Source organism: Rhea americana, unplaced genomic scaffold (genome assembly GCF_003343005.1).
Source record: "Rhea americana isolate MKP2758 unplaced genomic scaffold, rheAme1 scaffold_178, whole genome shotgun sequence".
Taxonomy (NCBI): Eukaryota; Metazoa; Chordata; class Aves; order Rheiformes; family Rheidae; genus Rhea; species Rhea americana.
Window position 1 is genome coordinate 1,815,559 of NW_028185905.1, and position 18,468 is coordinate 1,834,026.

The 18,468-nt window shown below is 44.1% G+C and overlaps 1 protein-coding gene across 3 annotated transcripts in view; it reads left to right on the top strand.

Moving 5' to 3' along the window:
- The first annotated feature begins 2,105 nt into the window (after positions 1-2,105).
- The window catches only part of IQGAP1 (IQ motif containing GTPase activating protein 1), a 76,844-nt gene continuing 60,481 nt past the window's right edge, over positions 2,106-18,468 (top strand). The window contains exons 1-2 of one of the 3 annotated variants that reach the window (XM_085301574.1): positions 2,106-2,249; positions 4,294-4,393. In XM_085301574.1, the coding sequence (XP_085157700.1) occupies positions 2,195-2,249; positions 4,294-4,393 (155 nt within the window). In that variant the 5' untranslated portion in view covers positions 2,106-2,194. Of the gene's footprint in view, positions 2,250-4,293; positions 4,394-4,911; positions 5,060-10,624; positions 10,772-18,468 lie in introns of those variants that run through there. The other 2 variants (XM_085301575.1, XM_085301576.1) reach the window with 2 other exon arrangements.

Consider the following 18,468-nt stretch of genomic DNA (forward strand, 5'->3'; position numbering starts at 1 on the left):
CCTTTACTGACTTACTGTGGCATGTTCAATTTTAAAGCTGATTCAAAATTAGTAGGAATGATCTTGCCTTAAGAAGTCCTCYCACGAGTCTCCAGAGTACAATTACAATAAACAGTTCCATTTATATTAGTATACTGGAGCACACTTTTTCTAACAAAGAGCACAAACTTTCTAACATAAGAACTGTCTCCTTTTTCACTTTTCTACAGTACCCAGCACTATGAGACACCAGTCCTGATGCAAATGGATTCTAGCTGATATATGCAAGAACAATTACAACCAAGAAAAAAAAATAGAGTGATTAAGAGATGAAGGAAGCTTGGGGTAAAATCAAGAAGGTACAGAGGGAAAACAGAAACAAGGAAACATTATTCTTTCTATCTAATCCACATACTAGCTGGCATCTTTTTCATTAAAAAATAGTCCATAGCTTTTTGGCTTTTTAGAGGTAGCGTGCTACAGACAGTAAAGTAATTATGTTCAACTAAATGATGAACCTGAAAGTTAAAATCAGACTTCTCTGTAATTCCCCGGGCATATTGCTTGCTCCAGTGCCTGTGAAGAACAACTTTGTAATGCTGCTTTCATAGAAAAGTTGAAGGTTTTGTAATTGATGTCTGACATTCACCTTTGTCATCACTTCTGTAATTGTTCAGCCATGGCATTTTTAACCCTTACTATTAGCAAAACCCTTTTTCACTTAGTCTCCCTTTCACAGAGACACTTTTAAACTTTTATGTAAATATACTTTTTCAAAGAATCACAGAAAAGTTGTGGTTGGAAGGGATCTCTAGAGATCATCTAGTCCAAACCCCCTGCTTAAAGCAGGATCAGGTAGAACATGTCACCCAGGACCATGTCCAGTTGAATTTTGAATATCTCCAAGGACGGAGACTCCGCAGCCCCTCTGGGCAACCTGTTCCAGTGTTTGACTACCCCCACGGTAAAAGAAAGTTTCTTCTTATGTTTAAGTGGAATTTCCTGAATTTCACCTCCCTCGACCTACTTGTGATGCTCTTCCTAATACAGCCCAAGATGTTACTGGCATACTTAATTTTTCTTACTTAGTAAGCTTATGTCCTGGCAGCAAAATTCATGGGACAAATCAAAATGGACATCTAGTGGCATCTTCTACAGTCTGACTCTTGAACAAGTTCTGTAAGAACAGTAATAGCAGAGCCTAACACACGTGAAGAGAAAGGGACTGTTGGGGCATGGCTGGCTCTGTGACCACGCTGGTGCGCGTGGCTGTTGGTGGCAGGCTGGTGTTGCGGAGCAGCCTGCTTCAGCTTGCGGCTGGTGTTTTGGATGAGTGACAGTGGTGTGGTCGGCATAGCCGGGCTGGCTGCGGAGAGGAAGGGCATGGCCATGTCCAGCAGGGCTGGGGTCTGTGATAGAGGAGGATGGACACGCTTGGGAAGCCTGCCAAGAGCAGAGGGCTGCAGGAGCGCACCACTGCAGGACGCCTGTAAGGGCTGGGCCTGGCTGCTTCTCCCCTGCGGGAGCTGCGTGGGGCCCTGCGTGGGGCTGGACGGAGGCAGTGGGCAGGGCAGGGTCAGAGCTCCCCTGGGTGTTCGGGATGCGGGGTCCAGTACGTGTGACAGACACAGAGTGCAGGCGGCACCGGGTGCAGGGGGTGCAGCGCCCCGCGTGGGGCAGTGCGGGGGGGTGCTGGAAGCGCTGCGCGTGGGGCGGTGCAAGGTGGGGGTGGACGGCGGCAGCGCCTCACGTGGGGCGGTGTGACGGGAAGGGGCGGTGCGGGGGGTACGCTGGAAGCGCCTCGCGTGAGGTGGAGGTGGAGGGGCAGCGGCAGCGCCCCGTGTGGGGCGGGCCGGGCGATGACAGCGCCCCGCGTGGGGAAGGGCCCCGTGCCCGAGGCTGGCGGCGCGCCGTGCGCGGCCGGGCTGAGGGAAGCGGGACGGTGCGGAGCCGGGCGCTGAGTGCGGCCAGCGCCGCGGGGCTGGGGCGGGCGGGGGAAACTGCCCCGCGGCGCCCCGAGGCCGAGCTGTGTCGCGGAAAGGCCGGGCGCGGCGGAGCCTCGCCCCCGCGGCGGCGGAGGCGGCCGGGCGCGGCCGGGGTGGGGCGGGGAGCGAGCGCGGAGCGGCGGCTCCTCCTCCGCCACACCCGGCGCGGCAGGAAGAGGAACCGCCGCGCCCGCACCCAGCTCCGGGCGGCCGCGGCCCAGCGCAGCACCATGGCGGCGGCCGAGGAGGTAGACGGGCTCGCCATGTCCCGGCCCCACTACGGCTGTGAGTACGGAGCGGCGGCTGCGTCCGGCGGAGCCAGGCGGCCGCCAAGGAGTATCCTGCCCGGCGACGCCCCGCCGGCCCGCGCTGCTCGTCTGTGCCCTGGGGCCGATGCTGAAAGCGGAGGCCGGGACGCGGCGGGCACAGAGGGCGCCGCGGGGCTTCGTCCGCGGGCAGAGCTGCGGGTGCGGCCGGTCCGGCCCGCGCGGGAGCTCCGCCGAGCCCGGCGTCCCTGGCGCTAGCGAAGAGCGCGGGCAGCAGGCGCGGGGCAGCCGCCACCGCTGCCGCGCCGCCGCCTCGCGAGGCTGCTCGCGCCTCCCGCCGCGGGGCGCGGGCCGCGCCCAAGATGTCCGCCGCGATGGGCGGGCGCGGCCGGGCGCGGCGGGGGRGGKGGCGCGCGGCCGCCCGGGRGGSGSSGCGSSGSGGGGGGGRGATCCCCTTCCCCCCCCACGGGAGGGGCGGCGCGGCGGGGGGGGGATATCCCCTTCCCCCCCCCCGGGGGGGGCGGCGCGGCGGGGGGGGGGTTCCCCCCCCCCCCCCCGGGGGGGGGGGGGGGGGGGGGGGGGGGGGTTCCCCCCCCCCCCACGGGAGGGGCGGCGCGGCGGGGGGATGCTCCCGGCGTGGGGGTGCGGCGGAGGAGGGAAGCCCCAGGAGGGCGCGGGCGTCCCGCTGCCGCGGGGCGGCCCTTCCTCTTCCCCTGCGGTGCCTGTGGGCCGAGGCATCTGCGGTTCCCGGGTGAAACGTGTTCAGACCTGTGGGCGACTGGAGGAATTCACCCCCTAGGAAATAGGGTTTGTGAGGGAGGCCCCAGTTTAAGCTCGCGTTTGGAGTTTACGATGAACATTTGAGTTTGTGCTCTGATGTCACGTCAAAAATAAGCAAGGGGAGAGACTGCAGTGCCGCGGTGATGCGTTTTGTGGACGCAGCGGTGGCAGCGTGGGGCTGCGTGTTGGCCGCCGTGCAGGCGGCTTGCGGCAGGCGGGACCTGCAGGAAGCACCGTGCGCTCCGTGCTGTTGGCTTGAAGTGAGGAGGAAGTATTGAGGTGGGAGAGTCCAGAGGAGAGAGAAATTTCCCTGCTGGTGGGCTTTACTAAGTGATTTGTCACAGCTTTCAGCTCTTGCAACTTTGGGAAAGGTTGAAGTAATAATAATCTTCTGAGATACTCTGAGCCAGTTCTGAGACCTGTGGCGTTTTGAAGCAAAATCTTGTTTGATACCCAGTACTGCAGTTGATGCCTTTTTTGCTATACTTATTTCATGAAGGTATTATAGGGGCAAGTTAACCTTTGATTAATAATGGTATGAGACATTTCCTATTTGTCAAACTACTGCTTGAAACCTGAAGAATGCGCTTTTTTTTTTTCTCCTCCTTCCCCCCTTCCCCCCTCCCCCACACCCTAAGAGCGTGGTTGAGGTATTTAGTTCTAAGAGTGGAAAAGAAAAGGTTGCATCAGTGAGATTTTGAACATAGTCTGAAAGACTTCGGGGTATGTTCCTTTACAGATCCTCAGGCTGATCTAAACATGATGTGCAGGTTGTGGGTCTGAACAGTTCCTTTCCATGTGAGAATTATGAGTACCATTTCTGACTCTTTTAGGGTCCCTAAAAGATGAAGTGTAACTATATAAAAGGGATTTTATATTGTGATGATGTATTATTGTCCTTCTTTAATCTTTATTTACCAAAATCAGAAGCTAGAGGGAGGGACATGGTCAGTGATGCTTGAAGAGAAAGGCAAAGCTAGAAAAAAATAAGGGACTGTTTATAAGAAAGTAGAAGATTTTTTTTTAAAAAAAAGTCAGAAGCAAATGGAGAAATCAAAGAATGAAAGAGACAAATTTATGTGACAAGGGAGGAAGGGTAAGGAAATGGGATAACTTCAACTTTACTTTTTCTATTTTTTGTGAAGAACAGGTCTATTTGATTCTTCATTTTTCTGAATCAAATAAGAGTGAACTCCTATGGGAAAGGCTGGGTCTGATTTTGGTTTGTCTGTTCGGTTGAATTCAATCCTCAAGAACCTGAGAATCTGTCTGATTGTTTGCAGCTGTCCTGGATAATGAGAGGTTAACAGCAGAGGAGATGGATGAAAGACGGCGCCAGAACGTGGCTTATGAATATCTTTGTCATTTGGAGGAAGCCAAGAGGTAAGACTATGTGGGTTTGAAACTGCTGATGTGTTAAAGGGAGTTGTGATACTTTGTAAATGGAATAATTTCTATGTAATTTATTCTTTGACTGTGTTTCTGAGCAGCTATATAGATTAATTAAAAAAAAAAAGAAAAAAAGAAAGTTTGTAGGGACCTTTAGCAGCTACCTCTACTTTTCTACCTGACAGAGGCAAATGAAGCTTTGCCTAGCTTTTTCCTGGTGCACTTGCATAAAACCTTCTTAAGGACTTCTGTGACAGGGATTCCATAGCTACTCCTCAGCAATTKTCCTGGTGCGTCAGTATTCTTAACACTGGAAGGATCCCCTGGTATCCAACTTGTGTATATCTTGCTGCAGTATTACTGCATTCTTACTGACAGACGTGGAAAACAGGTTATTCTTGTAACTGCAGCCTTTTAAAAATCTGAATTGTTACAACATATTTCCTTGCTCTTTTCTCTTAGACTAAAAAAACCCAATTCTTTCATGTTTCCCTGTGGGTCCTATTTAATAGATGAGGTCATTGTTCCTGGATTGTTTTGACATCTCTCCACTTACTCCATGTCTTTCTGGAAGTGCACTGCCAAAACAGGAAGAAGTCTTCCACCTGGGGCATTAACATGCTGATAAGAGCATAAGGATTATTTCGTGTATCCTGCTAGGTATGCTGTTATTCATACATTCCAGCATGGTATCTCTGTTTTCATAATGGCATGATGTGGTGGAGTTTTGCTGACTTGCCATCCTTTTCCTTGAAGGTATGCTGCTGAAGTTTGTTCCTCGTTCTATGTTTGTGCAGCCAATTACGTTTTCTTAAATGTATTACCACTTACTTGACTCTGAATATTACTCTGTTTTTCATGATCTTTTTGTTTAATGTATTGAAATAATTTTGAATTTATTCCTGTCTTCCAGCATACATGTAGCCCCCTCCTCCTTCTGTGTTATCTCCATATTTATGCAGTGTGAAAGCATGTTGTATTTCTTCATTCAGACAATGATGAAAGTATGATCTGAACATGCAGTGTATGGGGGCAGATTCCTGTATCTGCTATGTCAGGAAAAGGGAATTATTAAAAGTGAATGTGTAAACTCTTATTGTTGCTAGTTTTAAATCTTCTGAGGATAACCAGTTTAATATGCTGTAAGTGAAGAACAAGAATGAAATGGGTTAGTTTGTTTAGTGCTTCCATTCATGGCAGTCATCTCTTCTCACAACTTAGCACAACTTGAGCTTTTACTTGAAATCTTGCATGCTTCGACAGAGCAGCTTCGACAGAGAGAAACTTTAAAGAATAAGATTGAAGAAGTGATATGGTGATATGTCACACACATACACTTTTTAAAAYAATGCCTGCGTTTGGGTTGTTTGCGTTTTGTAATTAGTAATGACACTGATCATTAGCTTAGACTCCAGCAAACTGGTCAAGAGGTATGCCACAGAAAAAAACTTCTGATGCAGTAGAAAAATAAGGAGGATGTGTTTAAAAAAGTTCTAAGAAGTCAACAACATGCTTTGTCAAGGTTCACTGAATACTCGAGTCTGCCTTTATCCTTCAAAAGATGATGTGGAGTAAGAACCGAAAAATTTTGTTTCTTCATTAACTGATGATAAATTTCTGAGCATTTCTATAAGTTTGCCCCAAGAAGACGGACATGTTTTACTGAAGTGATGTTACGGAGGAGGAAATGGAGCATTTGTACAAAATCGCTGTTGGCAGAGCTTAAGGGACTCTTTTGCAGTATTTCATTCCAAAATTCTAATAGCTTATGCTTTATTACCAAGAATGTATAGCATATTTTTGAAGGAGGTAAGAAACTATGCCATAAACTGAATCCCTCTGCTTAGGTGCTTCATAACAGTTGTCACTACTATCACCTCAGAGAGGACACTAAGGAAGTTACTGTCTGCTAATAACTATTCATACAGATTTGGATGAGGTTTGAAGTACTGAGAAAGATCCAGATTCATCTCAGAATCCTCCTTTGAATCCTCCTTCCCTCCTCCACTCTTTCCCTTTGAATCTTCAGGATCTAATGTTTGGCAGCAGGGAGAAGTGAGTTCCATTATAGTCACCTTTGGTGCTTGAAGGGCCCCAAAGGCATCTATTATGGACTCTTTTGGTTATTGACTTCAGAATAAATGCTTTCTGAAGTGTTCATACTCTGTGAAATATCATGAAATATCAAGGCCTGCCTGGACGCAACGCTGTCTAACATGCTCTAGGTGACCCTGCTGAGCAGGGAGGTTGGACTAGGTGATCTCCAGAGGTCCCTTCCAACCTTACTGATTCTATGATTCTATTCTATGATTCTATGTTCAAATTTGCAGGAGGGTTTGGGCAAAAATGTCTAAAGTGGCAACAGGTTTAATATATTCATTCAGCTATTAGTTAGTCCTGGAGATTTCAAGTCTTAGGTAACTAATCTTTGACAATAAAATTTCTTGGCCACCTCATGTTTGCTGCTGAATATTGCTTCAGTATTGACAAGGCTAGGCATTAGATTTCCCTGCTCTTTGTCAGAGGCAAGATGTGTTTCCTCATTGTTTTCAAAACAAGTCTTCAGATATTTGAGACAATGGCTAGTAATTGCCAGTATGTTTTCTGAAGAATGAATTGTGTCTTTAAAACACTAGTGGTGATACAGCCTTTGTATCACCTGTATCCTTTGTATCACTGTGTATCCTGTAACAGGAGTTAATCTTTAACTCCTGTGCACAGCTTCAGCTTTGAGAATCAGAAATTCCCTTTCAAGTATGTACAAGTAGCTTACAGGCCACTAATCAAACATCGTTTGGGGACTGGGAAATAGTATTTGAACCTCTTTGAGCAGAGCTTCCACTCACCAGACAAGTGCTCTGACTGCTGAGATATGCTAAGACAAAGATTAAGTGACCAAAAGGAGGAGAGCAAATTCATTAGTTTAATGATTAAGAGACTCCCATGAGAGCAAAAATGCTTGGGTTCATGGTCTATACGTGTTAACTTTTCTTCTTCACTAAGCAGCTGGTGTGTAAATTGTTCTTTTGCTTTTTAGCTTTCTTTTTTTTGGTTTGCTTGTTTTATCTCTTACTTTGTTCTGTACAGGCAGAAAAGGGCTTTCAGCTACATTGTTGGCAGGGAGTTGGTTTACTTTCAAAAGTAATGATCTCTTAGAGTTCTGTTTTAGTTGCTTTTGTTAATGTTGTTGGTCTGGGGTTCTCTGTATTCGACTTCTTTACCAGTAAGGTAATTGATACGTAACATGTGAACTAAGTACTGTAGCATCTTGCTTGTGCTATTGATGACAGTGCCTCAGAGCTATGGGTATGGATAGGAGAGTTCCTCGTCTGTGCATAGTGAGAGATTTTCAGATTGGGAGTTGGGAGTTATATCTGTAAGAAGAGGAAGAAGACTTATTAGCAGAGCAAGATATTTGATGATTCTTTTTTGGAAGTCAAAAAGGTGAGTTTTGTAAAGTTGACAGCACTGGGTGTGGAATAGTAAGCACCTGAAGTACAAATCCCCTTCTCCTCCCTTCTATCATATGCTATACATCATGATATACTACTCAGATACTGTAGCTTATATTCAAACTAGAATAGGAAGTTTCTAGAACAGGAGTGCATCTAAAGGGCAACTAAAATTATTTGAATGCCATGTTAATTTGCATTGCATCAACATTATCATGGGTTTGCTGTCCCTGTAACCAACGGATACTGTATCTAGAAGTAGAAACTATTTTTTTTTTCCTCTAAATATTAAAAAAGGGTAATGTGAAAATTGGCTAGTGTTCAGTTTCATGCTAAAGTAGAAGCTCAGGGTTTCTGAACTGAAACACAACAGTGTATGCACAACAGCTTTGAATGTTTGACAAAATGTTGCTTTGAGTAGCTATATCCTAAGGAGCATATACCAGAGACATGAACTGAATATGAGTAGCTTATAGTTATTTAATGGTACTCCACTCTCCTTTGCCTTTATTCTTTCTTGAAGTCAGCGTTCTTCCATTGTAATTAGCACTTTGACCTCAGCTAATAATTTGCAATAGTCTTGTGAGACAAGGGTTGTTTTTGCCCCTTGAAGAAAGGGACACGGTAAGCAACAAAGACATTGCCTGAAATCATGAAGGAAATTGAGACAAGCACTGGTGCTAAACTAAAGATTATGAATGAAGGAATTGCAGTACTATACTTGGACCAAATATGTGTTTCATGAATAAAAATAGCTTCCTGAATAACTGTCTTTTGCATTTATATTTACTTTCTGTTCCCAAATCACTGTAGTCTATATAGAAAAACTGTAGCAGGTCAGATGAAACTGAGTAAAGAAATACCCTATTCTGTCATGACGTGACAGTGCATGCTCACAGAAGTGTAAAAAGATTTTTATCCAAAATAGAAGCAACCTGTGAGAACTTTTTACCCCTCTCCCTGGAGACAGAGTACCAAAAGCAAGGAATAGAGAGAAGTATAGAAGGCATTGGTTTCCATAAAGATTGAATAAATATAGAGCTATTGCTAAATGAGAAGATCTCTTCGTGCTTATTTTGTGTATAACTTTGTAAAGCTGGCTCAACAATGCCTGTGAAGGTGAAGATACCCGGTGTTGAGGGAGCTTTTGTCTGCAGATACAGTATTAAAATATTACGCTGCGGCTTAAATCTTCTGGAAGAAATACAGTAGTTAYTCTTTTACATGGTGAATTAGTCTCAGGATGTTTCTCCATTGCAAATTGGAGGTTTTCAGAAAGATGATAGCGTTTTGCATTGTTTCAGATTATCAACCTGAATTTTGAAAAGTTCAGGCAGTTCAGGTAGAATATGTGGCTTATGAGCCTTCATTAAACAGTGAGACACCACAGGAGAGCTATACTAGGAAGGTGGTTTGAGAAAAGCAGAATTAGTTTTTCCTCACCTATTTTTGTACAGTTCTGAGTGACTTGTCTTTCTGTTGCATGTATTCTGTAGCAAATACATTCTAAAATAAGCAAGGTGTGTGCGGATTCTGATTTAAATTCCGTTTAGGTTAATCTGCAAATTAGTAAGTTTAGGAAAGTTTACAACGAGCTTTGAAACTGTAGAGTTAGCTCACTACCTTGTGGAGGATTCTGAAGACGATGGTAACAGCAGTATAAGGAATCCAGCTTGGAGTGCTGGAAGCCTGGTGGAGTGGACCACAGTTACAGCTGAAGGTTTTAGGTCTCTTTGCTTCAGAGTAAATCTCAAGAGAACATGACACACAACATACCTTAAGAGCCCTTCAAATCAGAAGAAGGCTGAGGGTTGTTTTAGGTTTGTATTTCTGAGCTCATCTTTCAGCTCTATGCAAATCTGACTGTTTTAGATCTAAAAATATTTCTATTTGTTTTGCATTCTAATGTCCAGAGGTATGCAGCCCAACTACAGTTTATGGTGTACTTCAGTGATTTATGAGCAATTTATTGTATTACCTCAAAAGCATAGGAAATTATTGTGAATATGCAACTTTGCAAATAAAAGGAAAAGAATGAGAAGAAAATGCAGTAGTTGTTAAGCTGTACACAAAGAAGAAATGAAATGTGTCCTGTAGTTATGTTAATATTGTTTTGCATGATACAGGTCAGCTTGCATCTGTATTTAATCCATAGGACTAATGGATTATAATAGTCCCCTTTTTGATAATTGATGGTCACTACTGTGTCCTGGAAAAGCTCTGAGGATAGAATGAGTCATGTTTTTGGGTATGCACTAATTTCTTCATCCAGTGCTTATCCTTGTTTTCTGTTCTGTTGCATGCTGTATGTCACTTTTAAGCTCTGGGGCAAGTGCTGACTTAAACAGTAGTGTGCTTCAGTATGGAGAATGTTTTGTGTATAACTGAGGTTTCTCTGTACTACAGTAAATTTCCTTGTCTGGCTGCTCTGGAGGACCACTTCATATGCCTAATGTGTGAGAGGGGGCTTCAAAGAAGGTTCTTTTCCTGTGTAGGCATGTCATACAAGGACACTAGGCTTTTCCTGGCTGGAGGGGATATTAAGGCTCTTATTAGGCTCACCTGTACTGGTACATAGAGAATCTCTCTCAAAACTGAACAAGTTATTTGCATATATGTGAATACATTGTGTGCTTCTGCAGCAGTCTGAATGTACTAGGATAATTGCCCTGTCTGGATGCACTAGGCTTATTTTGCATCTGGATAGAGTGCTAAAGGCAGAATAGAAAAGCAAGATTGGATTCTGTTTGTTGTGTGTTGTCTGTGTCTACAGAAATGAAGGAACGCTGCTCCTTTTTTGAATTACTGCAGTACACTTCACTTGAAGCCTCAACTTCTAGTGCTACTTCATGTGCCCTGGCTGTCAGTTTCAGAGTGAAATTTAAGAGTATATGGCTAACAGCTTTAAAAAAGTTTAAAAGTAAGTCTTAAAATTATCTAAGCTTTTCTTCTTTCTAAGTATACCAATATGAAATTAAATCTTATCAGCGATCAGCTGTCTTTCTAGCCTTTGCTCTTTGTAGTCTATTGAAAACACTTAAGACAAAATATACTGCATTGATAAGATCTGTTTTAAGCTGCTGCTTTTTCTTTTTTAATTGTGTTTTAAACTTTGATTCAGGAGACAGATATCTGACTTTGTTTCATTTGGGTAGAAGAAGTTTTGCTTTAATTGCTTTTCACTTAAACTCAGCCAGCAGTGTACAGGATATGGTCTTTGCTTGGAATGCTATGTTCAGAGTTGTATAAATGATACAGAGTTTGGTGTGGTGGGGAAGCCAAGAAAGCTGATGTTTAAGTGCAGGAGGGGAAGAATAAGTTTTTTTTTTTTTCCATTAAAAATGACATAGAGTGGCAGCTTCAAAGATGTACATAAAGGTCTAGTATTATTTAAGAAGTATGCTTGCAAGTTAACAGCTTATATTCATTGATTTTTGTAGGAGTTAGAAGTTAGTATGCTTAAGTACTTCTGAAGGTTTTGCTAGATACTTATGGACATCTTTGGTCACATAACTTCAGTTAAGTCTGATTTAGGGTTACTAAAACCAATCCATTGGCTTGTTCATTAGGGTTAATACTACTGTTGCCTGGATTTTAGTGCAAAATCTACTTGTTAAGCTCTGTGGACTTTCTGAGCGTGAGAAACAGCTAATAAAGGCAAATCTAAAGCCCATTTTTGATGCATTTTTAGTAATGCAGTGATTCCCAAATACATTGTGGCACATCAAATAAAAACTTACAAATACGACATTCAAAACTTTCTATCACAAAATAAAATTTCATCAGCTAATTCTCTATGTGCTCTGTATAATAACTTAGATAAATATGAATAGGTATAGCGTATTTGATGGAGCAAGAAGTTACCTAATCTAACGAAAAGTTCCATTTGTTTGCAATCACGATGTTTTAGTGATTATACCAACCACTTGTTACTTTCCAGAGGAAAGTAATTATTTTAAAAAATACAAAACCAAAGCAAGTGGAATGTGTGGGGTTTTTTTGTTTGTTTGTTTTTGGTTTTTTTTTTCAGTCTTAATTTCCTGGTTGAAATATGATTGAGGTAGTTGGAAAGCATTGTCAGCAACTGTGTTTGCCAGGGTCCTAAACTGGATAGCCTTCAGAACGTTCTGGCAGATGCTTCTGTTTTTCTTGGTTTTGTGTTAGTAGGCATGGAGCAGTTGCATAGAGGAAAGGTGAATTACTCTAAGGCAGTTTGGGAGGGTTGAGAATTTTTTTTTTAAGGTCTTTATTTCTGGTGTCCAGTTGACAGGCTTTGATTTGTTTTGTAACTTCTGTAATGCAATTGGGAATGCAGTGCAAATGGAAAAAAATCCCAAATATCACCACCGCCCATGGAAATTCGCCACGAGCATGAAAATGTTAAGCTGTAGTAACTGCCTGGGTATGTCATCTGACTTGCTTTGTAGTTTTGACAGCTTGCCTGGTGWGTTTCAGTGTGAGAGGAGAGGAAGGAGTGAATGGTGAACCCTATTTTGACATGGTGGTAGCTGTACTGAGTGAATGGAGTTATGATTCGGTATTCTTTACTAGCTGTTATTTGGGTGTAACCAAAAAATGATTCCTGCAGGAATCATTTTCTTGAAGATCCAGTGAGCAGAAAGCTATTTCTTTTATTCTGATAAAGTGGCAAAATATAGTGCTGTAGGTTGAGTGTAGAGCTTGAGATTACAGGAGTTTATTTCAAGACATACTATACTGTGTTACTTTGAAGATGGACTTTACAGTCTTGCTGTAGATAATTGTGTTTAAAGTACTGTTTTGGTTCTCTGTGAGACAATTGCAGCTCCAGTGATCTCAGCCTTTGCCACTGATGTTCTGGAATTAGCTCTGCCAGCCATCACTCAAAGGCCTGTTCCCACAAGAGCATGTGTAGAGTCCCAGCCTGGAGTATTGTGTTACGTGAAAGGTCCTGAACTTGGTGTATCACCAAATTCATGCTCTGTTGTACTACTCACCTCAGCTCAAGATCAAGGAGATGGACAGCTGATATTCTTAGGGGATGTTTTGGTAGTCCCATATCAGACTATGAGTGCTGGGCGGATTCAGAGTAGGAGCCTCTGTCTGAGGTCAAGAACATGTCACTTTCAACAAGGGGATGGATTGTAAGGCTCTTTCTGTTTAAAATCTGCATTTCTAAGCTGTGTTTTTTACACAAGAGTACTGTTAATCACTTTTTCCTGAACTATATGCAGTTCAGATTTATAAACAAGTTCATTCTCTTGGGCAGCACGCATACTTTGTCTTGAACAGGCTGAAAGGCTTTAGGGTAGTCCCTTGCCTCTCTTTCCATAGCAGATGGCACCTAGAATATTGCTGTGTTGACACACAGGTTGTTGGGCTCAACAGTGGACTCTTAACCTTCTACAAGAGTGCTGCTATTCATTGTGCTATGGGTGTCTTCTGAGAGCTCAAATGGCTCTGTGAAAAGACTGTCTGACCTTTGTCTGCAGTTTCACTAACCACTGCATGCAGCTTTTACATAGCTTCCAGATGATGGTTAGTAGTTGAGCAGCTTTTCAGTCACTCTTCTAATGATACTCAGATAACCCTCCGCATTTCTGCGTAGGCTGTACAGTGCTGCTTGGAGTTGCTTGCACTTTAGAAGAATTTGCATGAAATCACTCAGAAGAAAAAGCTACTGGGCATAACTTTTCAAGTTTTTCAGTGTTTCTACTCGAACTGCACCCTGCTTATTTTCTCTTCTGCTTAATTTTGGGTATTCTGAGGTTTGGAGAGGCCAGCAATATAAGAGGCATTTCTCCCTCTTTTTGTCTGTATATGGGTACACCAAAAGGCAATGAGTGAATAGCCTATAATTGCTTCCAAGGCAAAAAGATATCCCTGTTGCTAGTATTTGTACCGACAGTGGGAGCATGCACATGAAGATCACATCTTAAAACTTCTTTTTTTTGGTAAGTAGCATTCCTATTCCTTGGTCATGAATGGGAGATGGATAAGAGGTTCTAAATGTATAAGCATGCTAACACTTGTGCTTTTTTTAGTAGAGCACAAATTTAGACAGACTTCTTTTTGCTAATTGAAACGTTGGTATAGTATATAGATATAGACACAGTTTCAAAAACTGGAGGATATCATCATGTGCCTCTGGAAAGAGGAACAAGTTCTTTGCCCCTCCTTTCCATGACTAGACCTCCTTCAGCAGGAAATAATGCATACTCAGCCTTCCTGAACAAGGAGCCAACACCCTTCCCTAATGTAGTTGCTAGGGGACAACTAGAAAAAAAGCAAGGAGTGCAATGGCACTAATGAGTTAATACACACAAGACTGGCATACTGTCCCATTGTACTGAATTCTGCAGTCAGTGTCCCAGAACAAAGGGTCGGAAGTTTGCAATGAAGTTCTCTCTGCAGCTTCTCTACTAATGAAATTGTTGAAGTTGTGTAATGAGTGAAATGAGGAGTGATCTTGTGGACAGCTGAGCCTCGGCCAACACTCAGCATTAGTACCAGACTCTGCTGTGAGTGATACTGGTCGTTCTTCATCACAGTACTGCTAGTACTTTGTCTCCTTCTGTTTTCTGGGCAGAGTACTGGCTAGAGTACTGAAGTGCTGCATTTGGGGCCAGAACAGGGGAAGTGACCTCCAGGTGAGTACTAAGACTGTGTGTCATGTAACAGTTCAGTCTTGAAGCAGAGAAAAAAATCACTGGCTAGGTCTGTGTACAAAAGGAAGAGCCGTTGTTCTGAAATTCTAGGTCAGCCAAATGTTAGAAAAAGTATTTCTGGCCTCTGCAACTAGTTAATTTTCCCTCAAATTGCCCCACTGCTTAGTGATGATGAAACATATAGCACTCCTTAATGTTTGGCTGATCAGGACTGGTTTTCTTGTATGTTAATATCACTTGAATTTTGGCTTCTGTGTTTTCCATAAAACTTTCCATTTYGTTTTTGTGCTCGAACATCCTGTATGGTAATCCAATCCTGAAATGAGTGGTGTTCCCTCTGTACACACAATATATACACTTTTATATATATATAAATATCCAGTATATGTATGTGTGTATGTATATGTGTGTGTGTGTGCATATATATATATATATATATATATATATATATATATTTCCCCCTCAAATTTTGCACCTGTTCTACTGTCTTTGCGTATTAAATTGGATACCCTTACAAAAATTTCCTGGGAAGTTTATATAGTAAGTAGTTAAATTTCTCAGGCTTAGCAGTAATCAGTATGAGAGAGAGAAGTGACTTTTTTTTCTTCTTTTCCCCACTTTTCCATTGTTTTGGGGGTTAGGAGAACATTTTCTTCAGGTCAGGGCAAAAACAGAGGATGAAATTGCTAAGATTAGCCAGACTTCAGGCCTTTTCACGAGAGTAAGAGCAAGATGTGCGCATATATGACCAGTGTTACATTTCTGTCATCTTTGAATTCCTGCTCTGGTTAAAATAGACCTATGGGTAACTTGTCACAGTCCTTGATAATGCTATGTCGAGGAAGAAAAAAACAGGCCAATAATTGAGATGTGACTTTTTTTTTTCTTGTTGTTGCTAATGGAGCAATACTTCAAAAAAGAAGTTTGACAAAACCTGATGTTTGCTAATGTGTTTTCACCCACCCCCCATTTCTCCTCTTTTCTTTTCTTCTCAAGGAAGGCCTACTTCTAAATGACTTTAGGAGAGCGGACTTAGGGCTCTTCAGAGACCTAATTGGTGGAGTCTCATGGGTTAAGGCCCTAGAAGGAAGAGGGGTCCAGGAGAGCTGGCTAGTATTCAAACATCATATCCTCCAAGCTCAAGAGCGGTGCATCCCTGTGAGTAAGAAGTGCAGCAAAAGGGGCAGGAGACCTTCATGAGTCAGCAAGGAGCTCTTGGCCAAATTCAGACAGAAGAAGAAAATACACAGAATGTGGAAGAGGGGACAGGCTACTTGGGAGAATTATAGGAATGCAGTCAGAGTATGTAGAGATGTTGCGAGGAAGGCTAAGGCCCAGTTGGAATTAAATCTGTCAAGGGATGTTAAGGACAATAGGAAGGGCTTCTTCAAATACATCAGCAGCAAGAGGAGGACTGGGGAAAATGTGGGCCCGCTACTGAATGGGGCAGGGCCCCTGGTGACAAGGGATGCAGAGAAGGCAGAATTACTGCATGCCTTCTTTGCTTCAGTCTTCACTGCTAAGGGCAGCCCTCATGAATCCTGCAGCCTGGATGTGAGGGAGAAAGTCCAGAGAAGGGAAGACTTTCCTTTGGTTGAGGAGGATAGGATTAGAGACCTTCTGGGCAGGCTAGACATCCACAAATTCGTGGGCCCGGATGGGATGCACCCACGGGTACTGAGGGAGCTGGCGGGTGTTGTTGCCAAGCCGCTCTCCATCATCTTTGAAAGGTCGTGGAGAACTGCAGAGGTGCCTGAGGACTGGAAGAAAGCCAGTGTCACTCCAGTCTTCAAGAAGGAGGACCCAGGCAACTACAGGCCGGTCAGCCTCACCTCCATCCCTGGAAAGGTGATGGAACAGCTCATTCTGGATGTCATCTCCAGACATATGGAGGAAAAGAAGGTGATCAGGAGTAGCCAGCATGGATTCACCAAGGGAAATCCTGCTTAACCAATCTGATAGCCTTCTATGATGGAATGACTGGCTGGGTAGATGAGGGGAGAGCAGTGAACGTTGTGTACCTTGACTTCAGCAAGGCTTTAGACACTGTCTCCCATAACATCCTCTTACGTAAGCTCAGGAAGTGTGGGTTAGACGAGTGGCCAGTGAGGTGGATTGAGAACTGGCTGAAAGGCGGACCTCAGAGGGTCGTCATCAGTGGCGTGCAGTCTAGTTGGAGGCCTGTGGCTAGTGGCGTCCCCCAGGGCTCGGTGCTGGGTCCCATCCTGTTCAACTTTTTCATCAGTGACCTGGATGAGGGGATGGAGTGCCTCCTCAGCAAGTTTGCTGATGATACCAAGCTGGAAGGAGTGGCTGATGCGCCTGAGGGCTGTGCTGCCCTTCAGAGAGACCTGGACAGGCTGGAGAGCTGGGCGGAGACGAACCTCACGAGGTTCAACAAGGGCAAGTGCAGAGTCCTGCACCTAGGGAAACATAACCCTAGGCACCAGTACAAGCTGGGGGCTGACCTTCTGGAGAGCAGCTCTGCAGAGAAAGACCTGGGAGTGCTGTTGGACAACAAGCTGACCATGAGCCTGCAATGGGCCCTTGTGGCCAAGAAGGCCAATGGTATCCTGGGGTGCGCTAGGAAGAGTGTTGCCAGCAGGTCGAGAGAGGTGATCCTGCCCCTCTACTCAGCCCTGCTGAGGCCTCATCTCGAGTACTGTGCCCAGTTCTGGGCTCCCCACTACGAGAGAGACCTGGATCTACTGGAGAGAGTCCAGAGTAGGGCTACAAAGATGATCAGAGGGCTGGAGCACCCACCCTACGAGGAAAGGCTGCGAGAGCTGGGCCTCTTCAGCCTGGGGAGGAGAAGACTGAGGGGGGATCTTATCAATGTGTCTAAGCACCTGAAGGGAGAGTGTCAAGGGGATGGGGACAAACTCCTTTCAGTTGCCCCATGTGACAGGACAGGAGGCAATGGGCAGAAATTGAAGCACAGGAAGTTCTGCCTGAATGCGAGGGGGAATTTCTTCACTGTGAGAGTGACGGAGCACTGGCACAGGTTGCCCAGAGAGGATGTGGAGTCTCCTTCTCTGGAGATCTTCAAGGCCTGCCTGGAGGTGACCCTGTCTAACATGCTCTAGGTGACCCTGCTGAGCGGGGAGGTTGGGCTAGATGATCTCCAGAGGTCCCTTCCAACCGTACTGATCCTATGATCCTATGAGTTGCAACTGATGGTACCAGCTGCATGTAGATATTCAGAGATCTTATCTGTGAGTGTCTGATTTGGCAATATGACTGACTGATTAGAAAGTTGAAATTATTTCTTTATTCTGAACTAGCTTCAGTAAAATTGGAGTCTCCTATATTGCTTATGCAGTCATGTCATGAAAGTCAGGGAATTAGTTCTAGTTGAAAATGATCTTTTTCTTTGTGTGCTAGGGAGAGGGGGAGCGCATAGTGGAAGCTGCATGAGCCTGCAATGCCACTGAAAAACTGTCAAACTATGCCTTAAATAGCAAAAACAAAAAACAAACAAAAAAAAAGTTCCGTGTTTCTGTGGAAATATTATTAATGGCTTATTGTTCTAATGCCTTCTGTTTGATAGGCCTTTAGAGGGATGCTTTAGGTTAGGTACAAATGCAGAGGTCGGAATTTGCAAATGAGTGAGTTGCTGCTCATCATCAGTTGAGTGATGGAGCTGCTGCTCATGTGATTCAGTTTGATTTTTGGTAAGATTTGAGAAATTCTTGCCTCTCATTTGGAAATCCCCTGTTTATCTACTGAAAGTCTATGCTATTTCTTACACAAGGTTTTAAATAAAAAAGCTGTTGTGTAATACCTTTCAAAAACATGACTGTCCTCTGGTCTAGCAAACAGTTATGCTGTGCTGCAAGAAGGAGAAATTTTATTGTATCTAAATTGCCCTGGTTTTGTAGTTACATTGACACCCACTTAGGAACCTGTTGAAACAGGTATGAGTACATTGAGACAGTTTGTGTTCTATTTATTTGTGTGTGTGTGTTTG